The 18,254-nt window shown below is 41.0% G+C and overlaps 1 protein-coding gene across 15 annotated transcripts in view; it reads left to right on the top strand.

The window, feature by feature from the left end:
• lrrc7 (leucine rich repeat containing 7) overlaps positions 1-10,126 on the top strand; it is a 193,221-nt gene extending 183,095 nt beyond the window's left edge. For 8 of the 15 annotated variants that reach the window (XM_089001790.1, XM_089001788.1, XM_089001789.1 and 5 more), the window contains 2 exons: positions 1,544-1,618; positions 6,471-10,126. In XM_089001790.1, the coding sequence (XP_088857916.1) occupies positions 1,544-1,618; positions 6,471-6,581 (186 nt within the window). In that variant the 3' untranslated portion in view covers positions 6,582-10,126. The other 7 variants (XM_089001795.1, XM_089001793.1, XM_089001796.1 and 4 more) reach the window with 5 other exon arrangements.
• Positions 10,127-18,254: the final 8,128 nt, after the last annotated feature.

Below are 18,254 nucleotides of genomic sequence, written 5' to 3'. Positions count from 1 at the left end.
TTAGACCACCTTTCAGAAAAAGGTGACGAGACCTTCTGGCATGCTTTAAAGTGGAGTCTTTTGATTTAAATGAGCGCTGGACATTTTAACATCTTGTACACAGATGTATTAAGTTAAACTAAATTCATTTTCATATGCAAAAAGTGAGTCATTGGGCTTTGTGAAATCAGAAATTAATCAGAACAATAATAAGAGTAATTGAATTTGGTTAATCATCTTCCCTTCTTATATACACAACGACTATAGGGTTTACCCATCCATCACTTTTTAATCTGTTTGTGCTCAGAAGTGTCATGTTGGAGCCTATCCCGGCTGTCTTCAGGCAGTTGGCTATATACTCTGAACTAGTGGCCAGCCAATCGTTGGTCACACATTGACGGCATTCGCTGTCATAGTCACACCCAGGGACAATTTATTTTGAGCATTCGGTCAGGCTGCCATGCATATTTTTGAAATGTGGGAGAAAACTGGAGTATATATATATATTAACTCTCTCTCGTGGCGCCGTCTTGAAGTCAAAAGAACAAAAAAAAAAAAAAAATAACAAACAAAATGACAACACAAAGACAACATGACAAAACAAAGACACAGAGAGTCATTAATTCTTCAGGACTTGCTCTACCCTCTTTGTGATGACATGAAGCAGTTCTAGATGAAAGAGGAAAGGATCAAGGTGTCTTTCCACCAGTGGATCAGGGACATCATGGTGGAACATGATGCATATTTTATGCATATTTGTAAAATTGTCATATACAGTGAGCTCCATATGACACAAGGAGGAAAAGTAATTGGGTTACCCTTTCTTAGGTTAATATGTAAACTAAAATTGAATACACAATACAGTCCCGTTTACTTCTGTGTCTGAAGTTTACACCGTGACATGTCTGTATCAAATTTAGCAAAAACACATTTATGAGGCTCACTGTTTAAATATAGAACAGTTCCCAAACCGCCACCCTATGTGGCCCATCTCTCAGCTGTCTGTTCAACAGGAGCACACCGTCTGTTGAAATAAATTTAGTTGATACAGCCGCATTGTATCACCTTGTGTTCAAAAACATATTTCGCAAAGATGTGAAAAGATGTTGGTGTTTTTATAATCTCTGCCTTGTGTTGTTTCACGAAAATATGAGACTGTCTACCTTCTGACCTCCCACTACCTTATTATTTAGCCAGTATAGTGGCCCTCTCACACCTATTATTCCCACAATCTACTTTATGTTTTATACATCTATTTGTTATCTTTTAAGTTGTCAACTGTTGAATCAGAAAAAAAAACATTTTAGTGCTCAGTTGATTTGAACTAATTACTCAAATCTAACTAACTACTCAAATCACTGGGATTGTGACGTCTCAGTTTCTAACAACGGATGTATATATGTAGAATGAGAATGAAGAGAAGCTTCATTAGCTGCCATTTTATTTTTGGCAGACACTATTTTACTTGGGAGTGCGTGGCTATTAAGATGCTAATAAAAAAGGCAAAGATTCTAAACCATCATGTCCTTGTGTTGTCCTAATATTGTATCATTTTGACCTATAGGGTATCTTTGTTACTAGGGTACAGCATGATGGGCCCGCCGCTTCTTCCCTGCAGCCTGGAGACAAGATCCTACAGGTAACACTTCTAACTCGTCAAATTCCGGACCTGTAATCATGTTCGACTTCCCTCTCATACCCAGGTCGCCAACCAAGACCCAAACTATTCCCCTTTCCTTAAACACAAGAAAGGCCTTGTTCGGTTTCAAACAGGCGACATGCTAACGCTAACCCGTTCCCAGCGCTGTAATGGGGTTCATGAGCCGATGAGTACGTAGAGGCGACCCAGATAACAGCCCTTCTTAAATTGAATGAAAACATGTAACACTGTTGGTGTCACCGTTGCAAGGATGTAGTGGACCCCAAAACTCAGGCACGTCAGAGGAGCAGGGTGTACTTGACAAATTGCATGAAATAGAGACAGTGAAAACTAAATCTAAAACAACAAAGTCATAAGAACAAAAAGAGTCCAAAGTGAAAAACAAAAACCATGATGGTTTAAAAACAAACATGACAAGTACCAACAAACATAAAGGATCAAACAAACAATGTTTTCCAAATGTAAAGTCCACACACTTACAGTATACAATATAACAAATATACTGAATTCAACAAAATGGCACATTCATTTCAACTGTCCCGATTATAGATGTGTCTGTCTGTCTGTCTGTCTGTCTGTCTGTCTGTCTGTCTGTCTGTCTGTCTATCTATCTATCTATCTATCTATCTATCTATCTATCTATCTATCTATCTATCTATCTATCTATCTATCTATCTGCCTGCCTGCCTGCCTGCCTGCCTGTCTGTCTGTCTGTCTGTCTGTCTATCTATCTATCTATCTATCTATCTATCTATCTATCTATCTATCTATCTATCTATCTATCTATCTATCTATCTATCTATCTATCTATCCATACATACATCCATCCATCCATCCATCCGTCCATCCGTCCATCTGTCGGTCTGTTCGTCTGTCTATGATCCATCCATCCATCCATCCATCCAATCTATGTCTATACCTATTTGATAACCTATAAGATAATCACAATCTTTATTTGTCTAACAATGGAGAATTTATCCTTGACATTTTGCAAATCATTTTCTACCTACTCATTTGAATGCAAATACAAAAATGGGATTTCATGTAGAAATTAATTCACTTTGCTTTTTGCAAACACTCATTTTGAATTATTTGCCAACAACACATTCTTAATATACACAGTTCAATGTTTACCACTCTGGTACTGCTCGTTTCCTTTTCACAATTCTCAACCAGCGTTTGGAAACCAAAGATACCAATGGACAAGATGTACGCACCATTTTCGCATTTGGCCTTCCGAGGCGTGCTAACTTTTGGTAACTAGTCAAACGCATGGTGACATTATCTAACTCTTTCAACTGTTCGTTGTATTAAGTTCATCCTGTCTACTTGATATCTAATTTAAAACAGATTATTTACTTACAACTACCTGTTTCAAATACCTGACATGTTTCGACGCCGAAACATGTCAGGTATTTGAAACACCTACAATATACTGTCTGTAACTAAAGAATCTGTTTTAAATTAAATTATCTTTCAACGGTTTACTTGCAATCTGTTGAGAATTTGTCAAGTCACCATAGATGACGTATTACCTTATTCATATGCTCTGTTATCCAGGTGGAAGCGAAGTGATCAAAGCAGCATTATCCCATTTATTTTACCATTTGCTCTATTACAATACTTGCACATCCGTGTGAAGATTGATTTTGAGGACACATAAAGAAAAGAACCACAAAATAAAATACATACATAAGTAATTTTTTGACACATTCTATGATGCAGATGCAACAAATTTGAGCTTCTGAAAGAATATTAGACAACAAATTATAAACTAATAAGAATGACACGCATTTCCAGATACTAGCAACTGCTGACAAATGTTTCCCCAAAGCTTTGTGACGCAGTGTCCGACATGGCCTCTCTTCCTTGCATGGATGGCGGGGCAGAGGAAGATTGAGAGTTAGAGTGCGCTCAGCTTCAGGACTCTATGGGGAGCTGAGCAAGAAACAGTGTTTTTGATTGTCCTTGCATAAATCCACACTGCAAGCTCAAATTGTCATACATAATAACAGTGGGGAAATTTTGCAAGAATTATGTTACCCTGTTTACACTCAATATACCTGACCAATAATCGAACAAATATTTGATTGATTTCAAAACTAGTGAGCCGTCATTTTTGTGTGTGTGTGTGTGTGTGTGTGTGTGTGTCCAAGTAATAATGCAATGTCGTTGCTTAACTCATTGACTGCCTTTCACAAATTGATTTGGGAATTGAAAATATGACGGAGAGCGTCATTCCTGAATTAGTTCCGTTTAGTTTTTTTGCTTGCTTGGGTGCCAATAAAGCGCTGGCCAGACCTGTGGTAATGGTGTTTGCCTTCCACAAGGGGGCAGCAGTTCCTTTTTTCCCATGTTAGCGTTTGTTCCAGCACACTCCAAAAACATGTATGGCAGGCAGATTGACCACTCCAAATTGTCCCTAGGTGTGAGTGTGAGAGTGACTATTGTACGTCTTTGTGTGCCCTGCGATTGGCTGGCAACCAATTCAGGGTGTCCCCCGCCTCGTGCCTGAAGACAGCTGAGATAGGCTCCGGCACCCCCGCGACCCTAATGAGGAATAAGCGGTACGGAAAACGGATGGATGTATGGATGATAATAATAATAATAATAATAATAATAATAATACAAGCGCCTTTCAAAGCTCTCAAGGACACTTTACAGTCACAGACGAGCATAGGTAAATAATAAATAAATAAAATACAATCACAAATAGAATGCAATAAATAAAATACGTCTGTGTAAGCTCTCAGTCGTACAGGAGTGGTCCATCGATGAGAAGGTTTCTTCAGCCGACATCTGTACAAAAGTGCAGGTTTTGGACGTTTCGCCTCCTATCCAAGAGGCTTCGTCAGCGAACTAAAAGCTTTAGTTCGCTGACGGCTGAAGAAACCTTCTCATCAATAAATAAAATACAATTATAAATAGAAACAGGAGAGTACACAGATAATGCAATTTTAAATAGATGGGTTTTGAAACGGGACTTGAAGGTGGGAAGAGAATCGATGTTACGAATGTTGGAGGAAGTGAGTTCCAGAGTTTGGGGGCAGAGCAGCTGAAACCTCTGTCCCCCATCGTGCTGAGATGGGCATGGGGGGCGCACACAGAGGTTGAGGGAGGAAGAGGATCAGGAACCAATATGTATGTATGGCATTGTATTTTGGACAGCCACCGACCAAGCTCATATAACTCCGGATATATAATTTAGGAAATAACTCTTTTTTTCTGTCTAAGGTTTCTTACGCTGCATTGACTGTTCATGTAGTCCTAAAACTCAATATTCTGTGGGTCCTGGATTTCGAGTGACAATGACAAAAACCCTGGCACAGGAGTCAACACATTTTTGCATGTGTGGCAGTGAATAAGTTAAAAATGCATTTGATTTCACTGTCTTAACGAGGGAGGATGTAACTCCACAGTGGCCCATGACCAAAAACAATTTGACACTGTTGTTCTAAATCAGGGGTGGCCAACCAGTCAGAGACGAAGAGCCACATTTTTCACTATGTTACTGCAAAGAGCCACATCGTAAACATGGGCACACATGAACGGGGTGTTCGCCCAATCCCTCACACATGCAGACCTCTGCTCAGCCAGATTTAATATAAATATCACATTTTAAATACAAAATCAACAAATATATCAGAAATTGACTCCTAGTGTACTAAAACCACAGGAAATTTTCCAACAAAAACACTGTCTTACACACACAAACTCAGTTCAACCAAGTCCACAAACAAAAATATAATAATAATCCTGTGACTGTAAAGTGACCTTGAGAGTTTTGAAAGGCGCTTAGAAATGAAATGTATTATTATTATTATCATTTAAAATATCGTGCATGTTGCTTAGTGAGACTTTGTCTTCATATTTTTGTTTAGCTGTGCATTTTTTCCCTGCCATTTTGAGAGCAAAGGTGACAAATTGTTTACGACGTAAATAATTCGTGTTAAGTCAGACTGGTTGGCCACCCCTGGTTTACGACATAAATGATTGGTCTTCATCTCACGCACATGCATGTCACATGATCAGCTTGATACCGTATTTTCATGACTATAAGGTGCACTTAAATGTCTTCACGACTATCAGGTTCATTTAAAAGTCATAAATGTTCTCAAAAACGCGCAGCATGCGCAAATGTCGAGAAATTACGATAGATCGGGGATGAATGGCAGCGCCAGCGCCACTCATTTTTTTAAGCTTGTCATATGGACGCTCCTTAAGATCCGCATGAAATCAGCCAAAGAGCCGCATGCGGCTCGGGAGCTGCGGGTTGGCTAGACCTGTTCTAAATCAAGGCTGGCTGAAAGTTATAATGGGACTTCATGCATGTGATCGGTCTGTCCGCCGAACAAGTATATCATTGATTGTTAAATTATCAAATGACAGAAGAGTGTGGAATTTAATGCCTTTCTGTAAGTCTCCCATTTTGGAGCATTTTTAAAATTGTATTTGTAGGTTAAAACAGTTCTAATATCAAATACCCCAGTATTTCATAGAGGTTTTCTTTCCAAGAATGTTTCTGTTACAGAGAAGAAGGGGAAAACTATCATTATCTCTTCATTCAATTTATTTCCTTCACAACCTCCTTCACAATTGGTGAATTCATCTTAGATGTCCTTTTTTGTCTTGACCCCTTCTCTTTCAACATGTGTTAGATCCTCCACTTTTCTCTCTTTCCCCAACAGTGATGTTTACTGAGCTAATGATGGCAGTGACCCTCCATCCTTCCTCAAACTCACAAATTGACTTAAGGAAAAATATTATGCACATATCTTACCCATGCATGCACACACACATGCTGCTTACTGTGCTGCGTGTTTGCTTGCAGGCTAATGGACATAATTTTGTACACATGGAACATGAGACAGCCGTCTCTCTGCTGAAGAGTTTCCAAAGGACAGTGTACTTGGTGGTTCTGAGAGACAGCAGCAACCCCTAAAACACCTGAAAAACAAATGAGCAAACACACCATCTGTGGTCGTCATCATCGTGAAACAACCCTTTCTGCCCACTTCTAAGGCTGTTAGAACTGAATAGAAACTAACCGGCTTGAAAAAGAAGAAAAATATTTTGGGTGGATTACAAACATTTGTTTGCCTATTGCTGGACTCGAGTCAATTACGTGTGCCAAATGTCATTATCATATCGCCGATTTCATCAGAGATGAGAGGACCTGCTCAAGTCCGGAAGGATCCCCAGAAAGATGAGGCACCGCAAGGCTGCTCCCAGTTGGGTTTTGTGTTTGCATTGTGAATAAGGCAACAAAGTGGTCAGTCTACTTTGTTCGTTGGGTAACGATAGATCTGTGACTTAATTTTGAAAACATTTTTGGATTCCCTTTCTTGGTTTTAAACTTGAGGTCTTCATTATATTTTACACATGTATCTTTTTCTTTTCTGTACAATACAATACAATACAATACAATACAATACAATACAATACAATACAATACAATACATATTGATTTATATAGCACTTTAACAACAGCTGAAGCTGCAACAAAGAGCTGAACATTGACCGATATCACATACAGGAAATAAGCAGTCACAAAGTTAATAGAAAGCACCAGGGAGTGAAACCAAGGTTAAGTCGGAATCATCCTGAGTCGAATGCCAAAGAGTGCAAGTGAGTTTTGAGACACGTTTTAAAGATGGGCAATGAGGGGCCCTGTCAAATTCAGTGGCAGGTCATTCCAGAGAGTGGGACCAGCAACGGAAAAGGCTCAACCCCCTCTGAGCCACCGATTAGTTCTTGGCAGATCTAATAATGTCTGGTCAGCAGACATGAGGCTAGAAGAAATAAAAAAAATTTCATCATCTATTCTGTACTGCTGTACTCCATTTCAACCTTTGTTTCTAGTAAACCGGAATTAATATTTAAAATAAATACATAAATACATCTGCCTTGTGTACATACATTGAGCTGCAGCTTTCTGGAGCACTCTCTCTTGGCTTGAAGTAATTTTGTTGGTAGTATTTTTCTAACTGTTAAATGTTTTTCCTTTAAGCAGTCATTTTCTCCTTTGAAATCAATCACTTTAATTTTTTTGAAGAATTTCAAGAACTGCCTACTGTACGCGAAGAGAGCTAAAGCAATACGGTATTAACATTTCCAAGCCGTTGTCTATTGGTGTTTTCAGCAGAATCTAACTTGTCCTGCAGTCCCATCTAATGAGCAAGTCAAGCTAATGTTTACACATTAAAGACGCCATAACATAGTATGTGCAAAGCTGCATCTACACTATTTCAGTAATTCCCGCAATTCAGATGCATTTAAAATAAGCTGTTACACAGCTGCATATTAGGTGTAATGGTTGTGTCACATTTTTTTATGCACTCAAATTAGTTTATTGTTAACTGGACACATTTGCTTTGAGGCATCTCAACTTTGTGGTGTACAGCAAATAATTATTTTCTACATTTGGTCAAGTAGGAACCCTTTCATTCTTCCGAGTGATATTTAGACAGGCCCAAAATACCAGAACGTACGTCTTTGAGGTGAAAGGCAGATGGCTTCTGTGGGTGGGGCTACTATTTGCATGCACACACTATTCCACAAAATTGTGGCTTCCTATGATTCCAGTGTGATTTATTGAAATGTTATACCAACTAAATTTAAGCGTAACAATATTTATTATGAGTTACTCTTGATCATTGAGTAATATGAACTCTCGCTGAAATACTCGTTTCACATCTTGAGTGAGACAGCTTTGGATTACTCTATTGACCAAGCAATTACTCTCATTTTTTGTCAGAAAGGCTGCGGAGGTATTTAAATATCAGCTCCAAATTGGTGTGTAACACCAGTGATTTTTTTTAAGAACCATCGCACTGTAATTTTAATACAACACAAACACGGGTCCACACAGATTTAAAAAAATAGCATAAAAAAGTGATTGCACTTGTGATTGCAGAAATGCAAAAATAAATAAAATTTACAAATTGCAGATATTTCATGTATGGTCAGATGTTTTGTCGTCCATGAAGTTCATCATCTCGGCCTGGTTATTTATGTGTGAGTGTCATGCTGTGGCCAATATGTTTCAATATGTTTCCAGTACAATGGCACGATTTTGTTATTTGGCTGTCGTGACAGCTGGCAACACCGCCAGGGGACACCTAAAAAGTAAATAAATGTATAAATAAATAAAAATAAAATGACAGAAAAAAAAACAAAGATGACAGACAGTCAAGGTTTGATAATTTAATAATTTTTGCTACGTGTTTCATGAAATCATTTCTAAATATACTGCTATAGATTATCATTGCTCAAAAGTTGTGATTTTTGTATTAACTCTTATAATAATATAGATGAAGATTCGCACGGAATGACTTGGAAACAGTACCGATCCAAAAGTGTGAGAAATGTATTTCTACTGTAATTTTTGTTTCTCTTTCTCTCCCCCTATCTATCTATCTATCTATCTATCTATCTATCTATCTATCTATCTATCTATCTATCTATCTATCTATCTATCTATCTATCTATCTATCTATCTATCTATCTATCTATCTATCTACCTATCTATCTATCTATCTGTCTGTCTGTCTCTCTGTCTGTCTGTCTATATCAGTGACGTGCGGTCAGGTTCATGGCTGGTGAGGCACTGACGTCATCACAGTCAGATTTACAAACATATGAACTCTACAGAGTAGCTTATTTACCATTTGATTGGCCACAGTTAATGTGTTTTGTTTAAAATGTCATATCAGCATTTTCATATAAACTGTAGCATAGAAAAAATAATTTAAAAAAATGTTATTATCGTGTTACTTTTACTTATAAATGAAGTCCATGTGCCGCTCCATCTCAAGAAAGGTATCTATACCTTTGTAGAAGCCTTCCTTATCTTTCCTCAGTTTTAAAAGTCTCTCTATTTCTTTCAATTTATATTTGTAATCCTCCATTCTGATAAGGCCAAGCAACACGAAAAAACGAGTGGATGGTTGCACTTAACTTGCTAACTGTTTACTGTAGCTTGCTGTCGCTCATTCTATTATTCTGCAGCCGAGGAGGCGCAAGAAGAATCTCTGTAATCGCTAGCGCCCCCTGTCATGAGGCAGGAGAACTGTGTGCCTCACCAAATCACACAGTTTTGATAAAAATAAAATAAAATAAACACTGTAGTAGAGTGTTTATAATGTACAGTGACTGTAGTACAGTAACTCTACATTATATACACCAGCTAAACTGTAGAAATTTAGTTCATATACTAAACGTGTTTGAACGCTTTTATAGCGATATGCAGAAGGACAGCAATGTGGTCCCACTGCAGAGCAAGCCAGCACAGTTAGCATAGTGATTGCGCAATCCATGTTGAGGCTGCCTCACTGCTCGTCTCTAGTATTTGAACGGTAAATGTGAAAATTCAGCGATTTTGAAAAATATCCAAAAATGGTGATGTTAAATGGACAAGAACTTCAAGTACAAATCACTATATATATATCTGCCTCCCCTGACTGCACGTCACTGATATATATATATATATATATATATATATATATATATATATATATATATATATATATATATATATATATATATATATATATATATATATATATATATATATATATATTAGCACACCAGCTTCACAGTGCAGAGGTCGCCGGTTCGCGTCCCGGTCCGGCCTCCCTGTGTGGAGTTTGCATGTTCTTCCCGGACCCGCGTGGGTTTTCTCCGGGTCCTCCGATTTCCTCCCACACTCCAAAAACATGTATGGCAGGCAGATTGACCACTCCAAATTGTCCCTAGGTGTGAGTGTGAGAGTGACTGTTGTATGTCTTTGCGATTGGCTGGCAACCAATTCAGGGTATCCCCCGCCTCGTGCCCGAAGACAGCTGAGATAGGCTCCAGCAACCCCCGCGACCCTAATGAGGAATAAGCGGTACGGAAAATGAGATGAGATGAGATATATACGGGAGTCGGAAAAAATATCGATATAACCGGACACAGATGATAAAATAATCTTTATTTATCTCACAATCATTTACATTTTGCAATTATTTGGGATGTAATAAGCATACATAAGAGCTGAGAGAGTTTCACTGTATATACGATATGTGTGAAAAGTGCCACATTCGACATGACTCCAACTGATTGTGAACGTACTCATGCTTTCTGCAGTATACACTTACCCTTGAATGCTGCTTCTTCTATTGTGTGACAAAAAGTTTTTTGACCTCCGGCGAGAAGAAGACACTTTTTAATTTTGAAAGTTTTTAGTTACGGTTTACTGCACTACTTATTTCTGTATGTATGTATTTATTTAGTTCTTTATTTGTAAATGCAAATTGAAATCCAACCACTTTTCATTTTTAATATTTATGAAAAGAATTGCCCAAGTATGTGTGTGTGTAGGTATAAATATATACCTTGTGTCTATAATGCATTTTGCAGATGCTATCTGTACATACTATTTATAATATCGTTTTTACAAAAGAAAATGTATACAATTTAAAACATGCCAAGCAGCAATTATTCCAAAGCTATTTGGGGCTTTGGAAAATTTGTTTTTTTTTTCAATATCTCAGAAGTGTTTTGAATAATGTAATAAAGTCTCTATTGTACAAATAAAATTGTCACTCTTGGATAATCCAGGCACTTTACAAAGCAGTGAGTTATTTCCTTTCTCTACTATTTTTTTAACATTTGACAGTGACAAGGTTTGGATAGGAAAAGATACAAAAATATTATTATTATTATTATTATTATTATTATTATTATTATTATTATTATTATTATTATTATTATTAATAATAATAATAATAATAATAATAATAATAATACTTTACATTTTAAGAGCCTTTCAAAGCTATCAAGGACACTTTACAGTCACAGACAAGCATAGTTACTATAATAAAATGCAATTTTAAATAGGTGAGCAATTTTAAATAGGTGGGTTTTGAGATGGGACTTGAAGGTGGGAAGAGAATCGATGTTATGCATGTTGGGAGGAAGTGAGTTCCAAAGTTTGGGGGCAGAGCAGCTGAAGGCTCTGTCACCCATCGTGCCGAGACGGGCAGGGGGTGGGGGGCACACAGAGGCGGAGGGAGGAAGAGAATCTTAAGGAACGAGAGGGAATAGAAATTTGAAGAAGGTCAAATCTGTATGGGGGGGGGCCAAGGTTATGGATAGATTTAAATGTAGAAAGAAGAATTTTTAAAAAAGGGGTCAACTGCCCCACCACACATTTGACGTGAGATGAGAAGAGGAAAAAGGTCAAAATATAGTGCCCGTCCGTGTCCAAAGAAAGAAGACGGAAGTTGATGTGATGACCCCTCTTGAAAGGCGCTTAGAAATAAACTGTTATTATATATTTTTTTATTTTTATTTTTCATGATGATAATTGATGGGTTTATTTTGATCGTTCGTCCCTGGTTCATTGCTTCTACGGGCGTTGTCGGGAGGATATGGTTAAATCATCAGGAAGCCAGGTGTTGAAGAGAAAGTTGGTTTAATCTTGAAGACAGCGAGGGAGGTCAGCGAAGGAGGGAGGCAGACAGGAGAGAGCAACACGAACTAGAATGGGAGAGCATTTATACGCCGCTCATTGTGTGACGCGATAGGATGTGACGTAATGTAAATGCGACATCATGTAAGGGAAGGCAGGATATGACGTATCAGGAAGTCCAAAATGTAAACAAATATTAGGAAGCGATGTTTCGAGATGTTTGCATAGGGAATTACCCCAACATCTCCCCCCTGACGATCATATCTACCATCAGTGGAGATGAACAAAAAGAAGAAAGAAAAAAAGAGAAAAGAAAATCACAAAGGAAAACAATCACAATGAAAACAATTTCAAATTAAAGGCATGTCATTCGCTACAATAGTCAAATCTTCATGGCATGCTGGATGGTGATCACCAGGACGACGAGGAGGAACGAAATTGTTTGTAGCATTTGTCGCAAGCAGGCCCCAGGGTGTGGTACGGATGAGCTGGTGACTGGGAAAAGGTGTGTGATCTGTCGACGCGGCTCCAGTGACGTGCATCGGGAATCTTCTTGACGAACGGTGTCCTCGCGAATCCAGACGAATCCAGACGCCCGCTCTGTCTGGGTAGCCCACCCCCTTCTCCCCCCCGTCCCTTTGTTACAGCGAATCTCACACCCAACGGTCAACGTATACACTCACACAACGCACGTACATACACACACACAAAAACAAAAGCACACATAGACTTACATACACATAGAAACACACAAAGAAAAAAGACAAATGACACAAAGGGAAGACAAAAAGACACACACAAAGACGACTCCTCCAAACGCCCCCCTTCCCTAGCCGACCCCCCTCTGTCCTCACGGGCTGGCCTGGGAAACCCCGTAGTACTGCATCGCTAGCAAAGCTGACAATGCGCTACCGCTGGTGAATGCATTAATGTTACGGTAATCCACGATCTATTGCAGCTGCAATTAAACAAAAAAAGAACACTTCATCGTCTGGGTCAAAATTAATCAATCAATAATTAATAAATCAATTTTCCACCAGTCCTCGCACCTGAACTTCCAGAACTACATCCCTTCTGAAGAATATCCTTCTGGAACTTTCCCGGTCATACAATTCGTCCGCTGGAGGCGCGAAACCAGACTTTATCTCGACCCGAAATGGCGTCAATTAGTCACGTGCGAAAACTCCGCACATCGGCTCGAATTAGGATGCAGGATATATAGCAGTATATATTCGCCTTGACCTGATCGAAATTCGCATTACTAGCCAAAGGTACGCAGATTAAACGTAAATAGAATTACTTTTGGCCGAAGGAATTCCACAATACATTCACTCAACATAGATGCATGCTAGCGATGAAAACTCACCCGTGAAGCATTTCTGAGAGACGGACAACAGAAGGGAGGGGCTGCCCACGCGAACACTCTCAAATGAAAAAGAGAGACACATGGCCCACTCCTTTCCCCCTTCCGAAGCCATCAGCTAGGACCCGGAGTTTTTCACGGCACCAATAATGGGTTTATTTTGATCGTACGTCCCTGGTTCATTGCTTCTACCGGCGTTGTCGGCAGGATATGGTTAAATCATCAGGAAGCCAGGTTTTGAAGAGAAAGTTGGGAGGAGGGAGGCAGACAGGAGGGAGGGAGACAGGAGAGAGCGAGACGAACTAGAATGGGAGAGCATTTATACATGACGTAATGTAAATGCGACATCATGTAAGGAATGCAGGATATGACGTATCAGGAAGTCCAAAATGTAAACAAATATTAGGAAGCGATGTTTAGAGATGTTTGCATAGCGAATTACCCCAACAATGATGATGATGATGATGATGATGATGATGATGATGATGATGGTGATTATTATTCTTATTATTATTCACTGTTCAATCAAAACTTCTGGCACTTGGGGCACGACACTTTAATACTGTACAACACTGGAGGATTGTGCTGCACTTTACTTGGCCACCCCACTGACTTTTTGGGTGGTTTTTAACCACTTCCGCCACTTAGGCTTAAATACAATACTGGAGGATTGTGCTTGCACTTTTAAACTGGGGGCAGAATAGAATGATTACATTGACTTTTTCTTGGAGGATTTATTTTTGTGTGTTTCAGCATCTCATCAGAGGCTTCCTGATCTAGATTTCCATTAGTGTGACAGCCTTCATGTTTCTTATCCTTACATAAATGATTGGATGTATTGATGAGCCTATATCAAAAAAGACAAATTGTGAGGGTCCTCATGTCCGTGGTACCTCTGCATTGTGAGGTCAATGCACTGACCACTGGACGACCAGGGCGCCCACGAACTAGAATCATTTATAAAATGTTCAAGGAACTGTGGTGTCTGTTGAAATACTTGGTAAGACCAGTCTGGACACAACATGAGAACATGGAGTTCATCCATTTAAAACGTGAGACCTTTCTGTCCATTCTTCTTCTCTTGAGATGCCTTGTTATGACTGTCCCTCTTTTGGAATAAGCAAAAAGCACAACAAAGATGAACTGAACTGAACTAAAATTTGCCTGCCAGGATCACAAGACAATACTGTATGTTTTGTGTTGTGTCTTGAGCCCCATGTTTCCCCAATTTCAGGAGCTATTGGCATTCGGATTTGGCCACAAATCCTCTAGTTAGACTCTAGTTACAAACAAAATACAAATTGTGTTGGAATGTATCATTTAAAAAATAGTACTTGGGCATAAAGATTTGACTGACCACTGTTTGTGGACGCCCACACACATTGATGAAATGATTGTGTCCTTTGTTGGAAGGAGAGGCCAAGGGACTGGTCTCCCCCAGTTTGAGCAAGGACACGTGAAACATGGGGTAAACCTTCATTGAAGAGGGCAGCCGCAGCTTGATAGCGACTGGGCTTATGATGGAGTCCACCACCACTTGGCCGAGGCACCAGCCAGACGCAGATCCCTCGTCGACAGCAACACCTCCTACCCTACCTTGTACATTGCCTATGCGCTTATTCCTCAATGCCGTGCCGGGCGATGGGCCCGTCTGAGATGCAGTCCACTTGGCCTTCCTGGGTTGGGAACAGCGGTGGTTGATAGCCATATGTGGACATGAAAGGCGACTGACCTATGGTTGATTAGACGAGGGTATTTTCTGTGTACTCCACCCATGGCAAGTGGACGGCCGACGATGATGGACGGTGGAGACATACACAACGGAGAGCTGCTTCCAAGTCCTGGTTATTGCGTTCCGTTTGTCCATTTGACTGGGTGGTACCCTGAAGTCAGGCTCGCGGTGGTGTCCCACAGCCCTGCAGAACTGCTTCCAGATGCTTCGAAAATCGGTCCACCACTGTGAGGATGACTCTATTTCCTTGGGAAGGAGGAAGGTCCGTGACAAAGTCCACGGAGATGTGAGACCAAGGTCGGTGGGAACCGGTACTGGTTGAAGCAATACCGCCGGAGGCTGGTGCGAGACCTTACTGCAGGCACAGGCATGGCAGGCATTGATCAACGCCATAATGTCTCTCCGAAGCTCCGGCCACAAAAACCGCTGAGAGACGAAATGGAAAGTCCCATTCTCCCTGGGATGGCAGGCTACCTTGGAGGTGTGTCTTCATTGCAAGGTTGAGGGGGAAAACCGTTTACCCGTCGGACAGCCTACTGGGGCCACGGTTCCTTCATTGGGCCACCTGGACATTCTTCTCAATTTCCCACCGCAGCGCTCTCAGGATATGCTGTACGGGAAGAATGCTCCAAATGGCGGCCTCCTTCTCTGCAGTGTGGTGGATAAGGGAACAAGCATTGGACTTTGTGTTCTTCGACGTGGGACTAGACGTGAGTATTGAAGCGAGTCAACATCAGTGCTCACCGAACCTGAAAAGAGTTTAGTTTCTTAGCTGAGTGGATGAAAGCCAAGTTCTTGTCATCAGTGTACACTGTGAATGGCTCATTTGCCCCCTCAAGCCAGTATCTGCACTCCTGCAATGCCAAGACGGCAGCCAACAGCTTCCGATTCCCCATGTAGATTCAGCGGGGCTGAGGCGAGGGTAGAAAAAGGTGCAAGGGTGGAGTCTTTGATTGACTGGGGAGCGTTGAGACAATACCGCCTCCACATCTGAATCTGACGCATCCACCTCTACAATAAAAGGACAGTCAGGGTTAGGATGGTGCAGAACAGGGGGGGTTAGTGAAAACTCGTTTTAACTCGCGGAACACGATGTCTGTGTCAGGATTCCACCTGAAGGGAACCGTAGTGGAGGTCAACCAGATTAATGGAAGTGCTCTTTGCTTGTAATTGCGAATGAAGTGGCGGGAAAAGCTAGCATAACCCAAAAAGCGCTGCAACTGCTTACTGGTAGTTGGTGTCGGCCACTCTACCACCGCCCTAATCTTGGCGGGGTCCGCTCCGAGCAGACCCCTCTCCATGATAAAACCTAAGGAGGACAGGAACTGAATGAGGAATTCATATTTTTCGGCCTTGATAAAGAGCCTGTTCTGTAGAAGCAGTTGCAAAATAAGCCTAATGTATTGTTTATGTTCCTCCAGATTCTGTGAGAAAATTAAGATGTCATCAAGATACACGAAACAAAATACATTCAGGAAGTCCCTCAACACATCATTCATTAGGTTTTGGAAAACCGCAAGGGCATTATTTAACCGGAACGGCATGACGAGATACTCAAATGTCCTTTCTGGGGGTTTTAAAGGCGGCTTTCAATTTGTACGGATATAGTCCGGACTCTATTGAAGGGTGGTGAAAGCTGAATCTATCATTGGAAGTGGATATTTATTCTTTTTAGTGATCTCGTTGAGTCCCCTATAGTCTACACACAGGCACAACGATTTATCCTCTATAAAGAAAAACACAGCCCAATGGAGATCGGGATGGTCTGATTAGACCGGCTGTGAGTGAACTGTTTATATACTCCTTCATTGCGTCCTGTTCAGGATAAGAAATCTGTTATAATCGGGAGTTTAGCAGTGGGGTGTTAACCTGAAGGTTGATGGCACAGTCGTGTGGGCAATGTGGTGGCAGAGATTGGGCACTGTCCTCACGAAAAACCAGTAGTTAATCGGGATTGCAGTGAGGTACTCCGTCTAAACAAATTGATTCCGGTGGCTCGTTACACGGAAGATGGCGCCCGCCTGCGGCTGACCGGAGATAATGCGTGTAGCAAAACTGACTCCAAATCTGTTTCATAGAATGTATAGTGGGATGCTCCCACGAAACGACTGGATTATAGATCTTTAACCAAGGCAAACCAAGAATCAAGAGGATGGCACGGGACTGCATAAGGTAGAACCTTCTGTATTCAATATGATTGCCTGCTGTTTTAAGTTTAAAGGGAGCCGTAATATTCTGAGACTTCTGCCAGAAATCGCCTATCAAGATCATGAACACATTTTAGCCACAGCTTGCTCCTCTATTAAACAGCCTTTTTCGGAGGCAATGCAAGAGTCAATAAAACAGTTGTTGGCCCCTGAGTGCACCAGGGTCTTGATGGAGAGAACCTGGGCAGGTCCATAAATCTCTGACCCTGTTGACCGCCGTAGAAGCAGGCCTGGTCGTGGATCCAACGTCGTCCTCATCCGTCCACTGTTGAGGCCCCCCGAGCCCACTTGCGCTGATGTTTCGTGACGGGCGCCCTTGGTATCCAACAGGTTTATCGGGACTCCTTTGGCACCCGCGTTCACGACTCCTCTCCTGCATGTCCAGTCTCAGGGTGAGGTCCACAGGCTCATTCAAGTGGGAGCTGTCATTTTGGACGGCCTGTTCGTCCTGGAGGGAGGAGTTTAGGCCATGGCGAAATAGTCCACAAAGTGCTCGATCGTCATAACCGCTCTGGGTGGCTAAAATACGGAAAACAATGAAACAGTCTTCCACCGACTGCCTTCCTTGACAACAATCTAATAACTGTCCTTCAGCATCCCTTCCCCTCACCGGGTTATGGAACATCCAGAGTAATTCAGCTACGAAGTCAGGGAAGGAAGACGGAAGTCCAGGTTGCGTGTTGCTGTTGCGGCCAAGAAACTGACGTACACAACTTTGATGTGTTACTGACATAGGCCGAGGGTTGTTGGTCAAATACCAGTGAGCACTGGTTGACGAATTCCCCGCATCGACTGTGTTCACGTGGGGTAAATTTGGTTTCCGACTACCCATCTGGAGAAGAGTGGATACTGCACGT

Source organism: Hippocampus bargibanti, linkage group LG07 (assembly GCF_051943395.1).
Source record: "Hippocampus bargibanti isolate YZ-2025 linkage group LG07, ASM5194339v1, whole genome shotgun sequence".
Classification (NCBI taxonomy): domain Eukaryota; kingdom Metazoa; phylum Chordata; class Actinopteri; order Syngnathiformes; family Syngnathidae; genus Hippocampus; species Hippocampus bargibanti.
The sequence above is the reverse complement of the archived record's forward strand: the minus strand, read 5'-3'. Positions and strand labels throughout refer to the sequence as shown.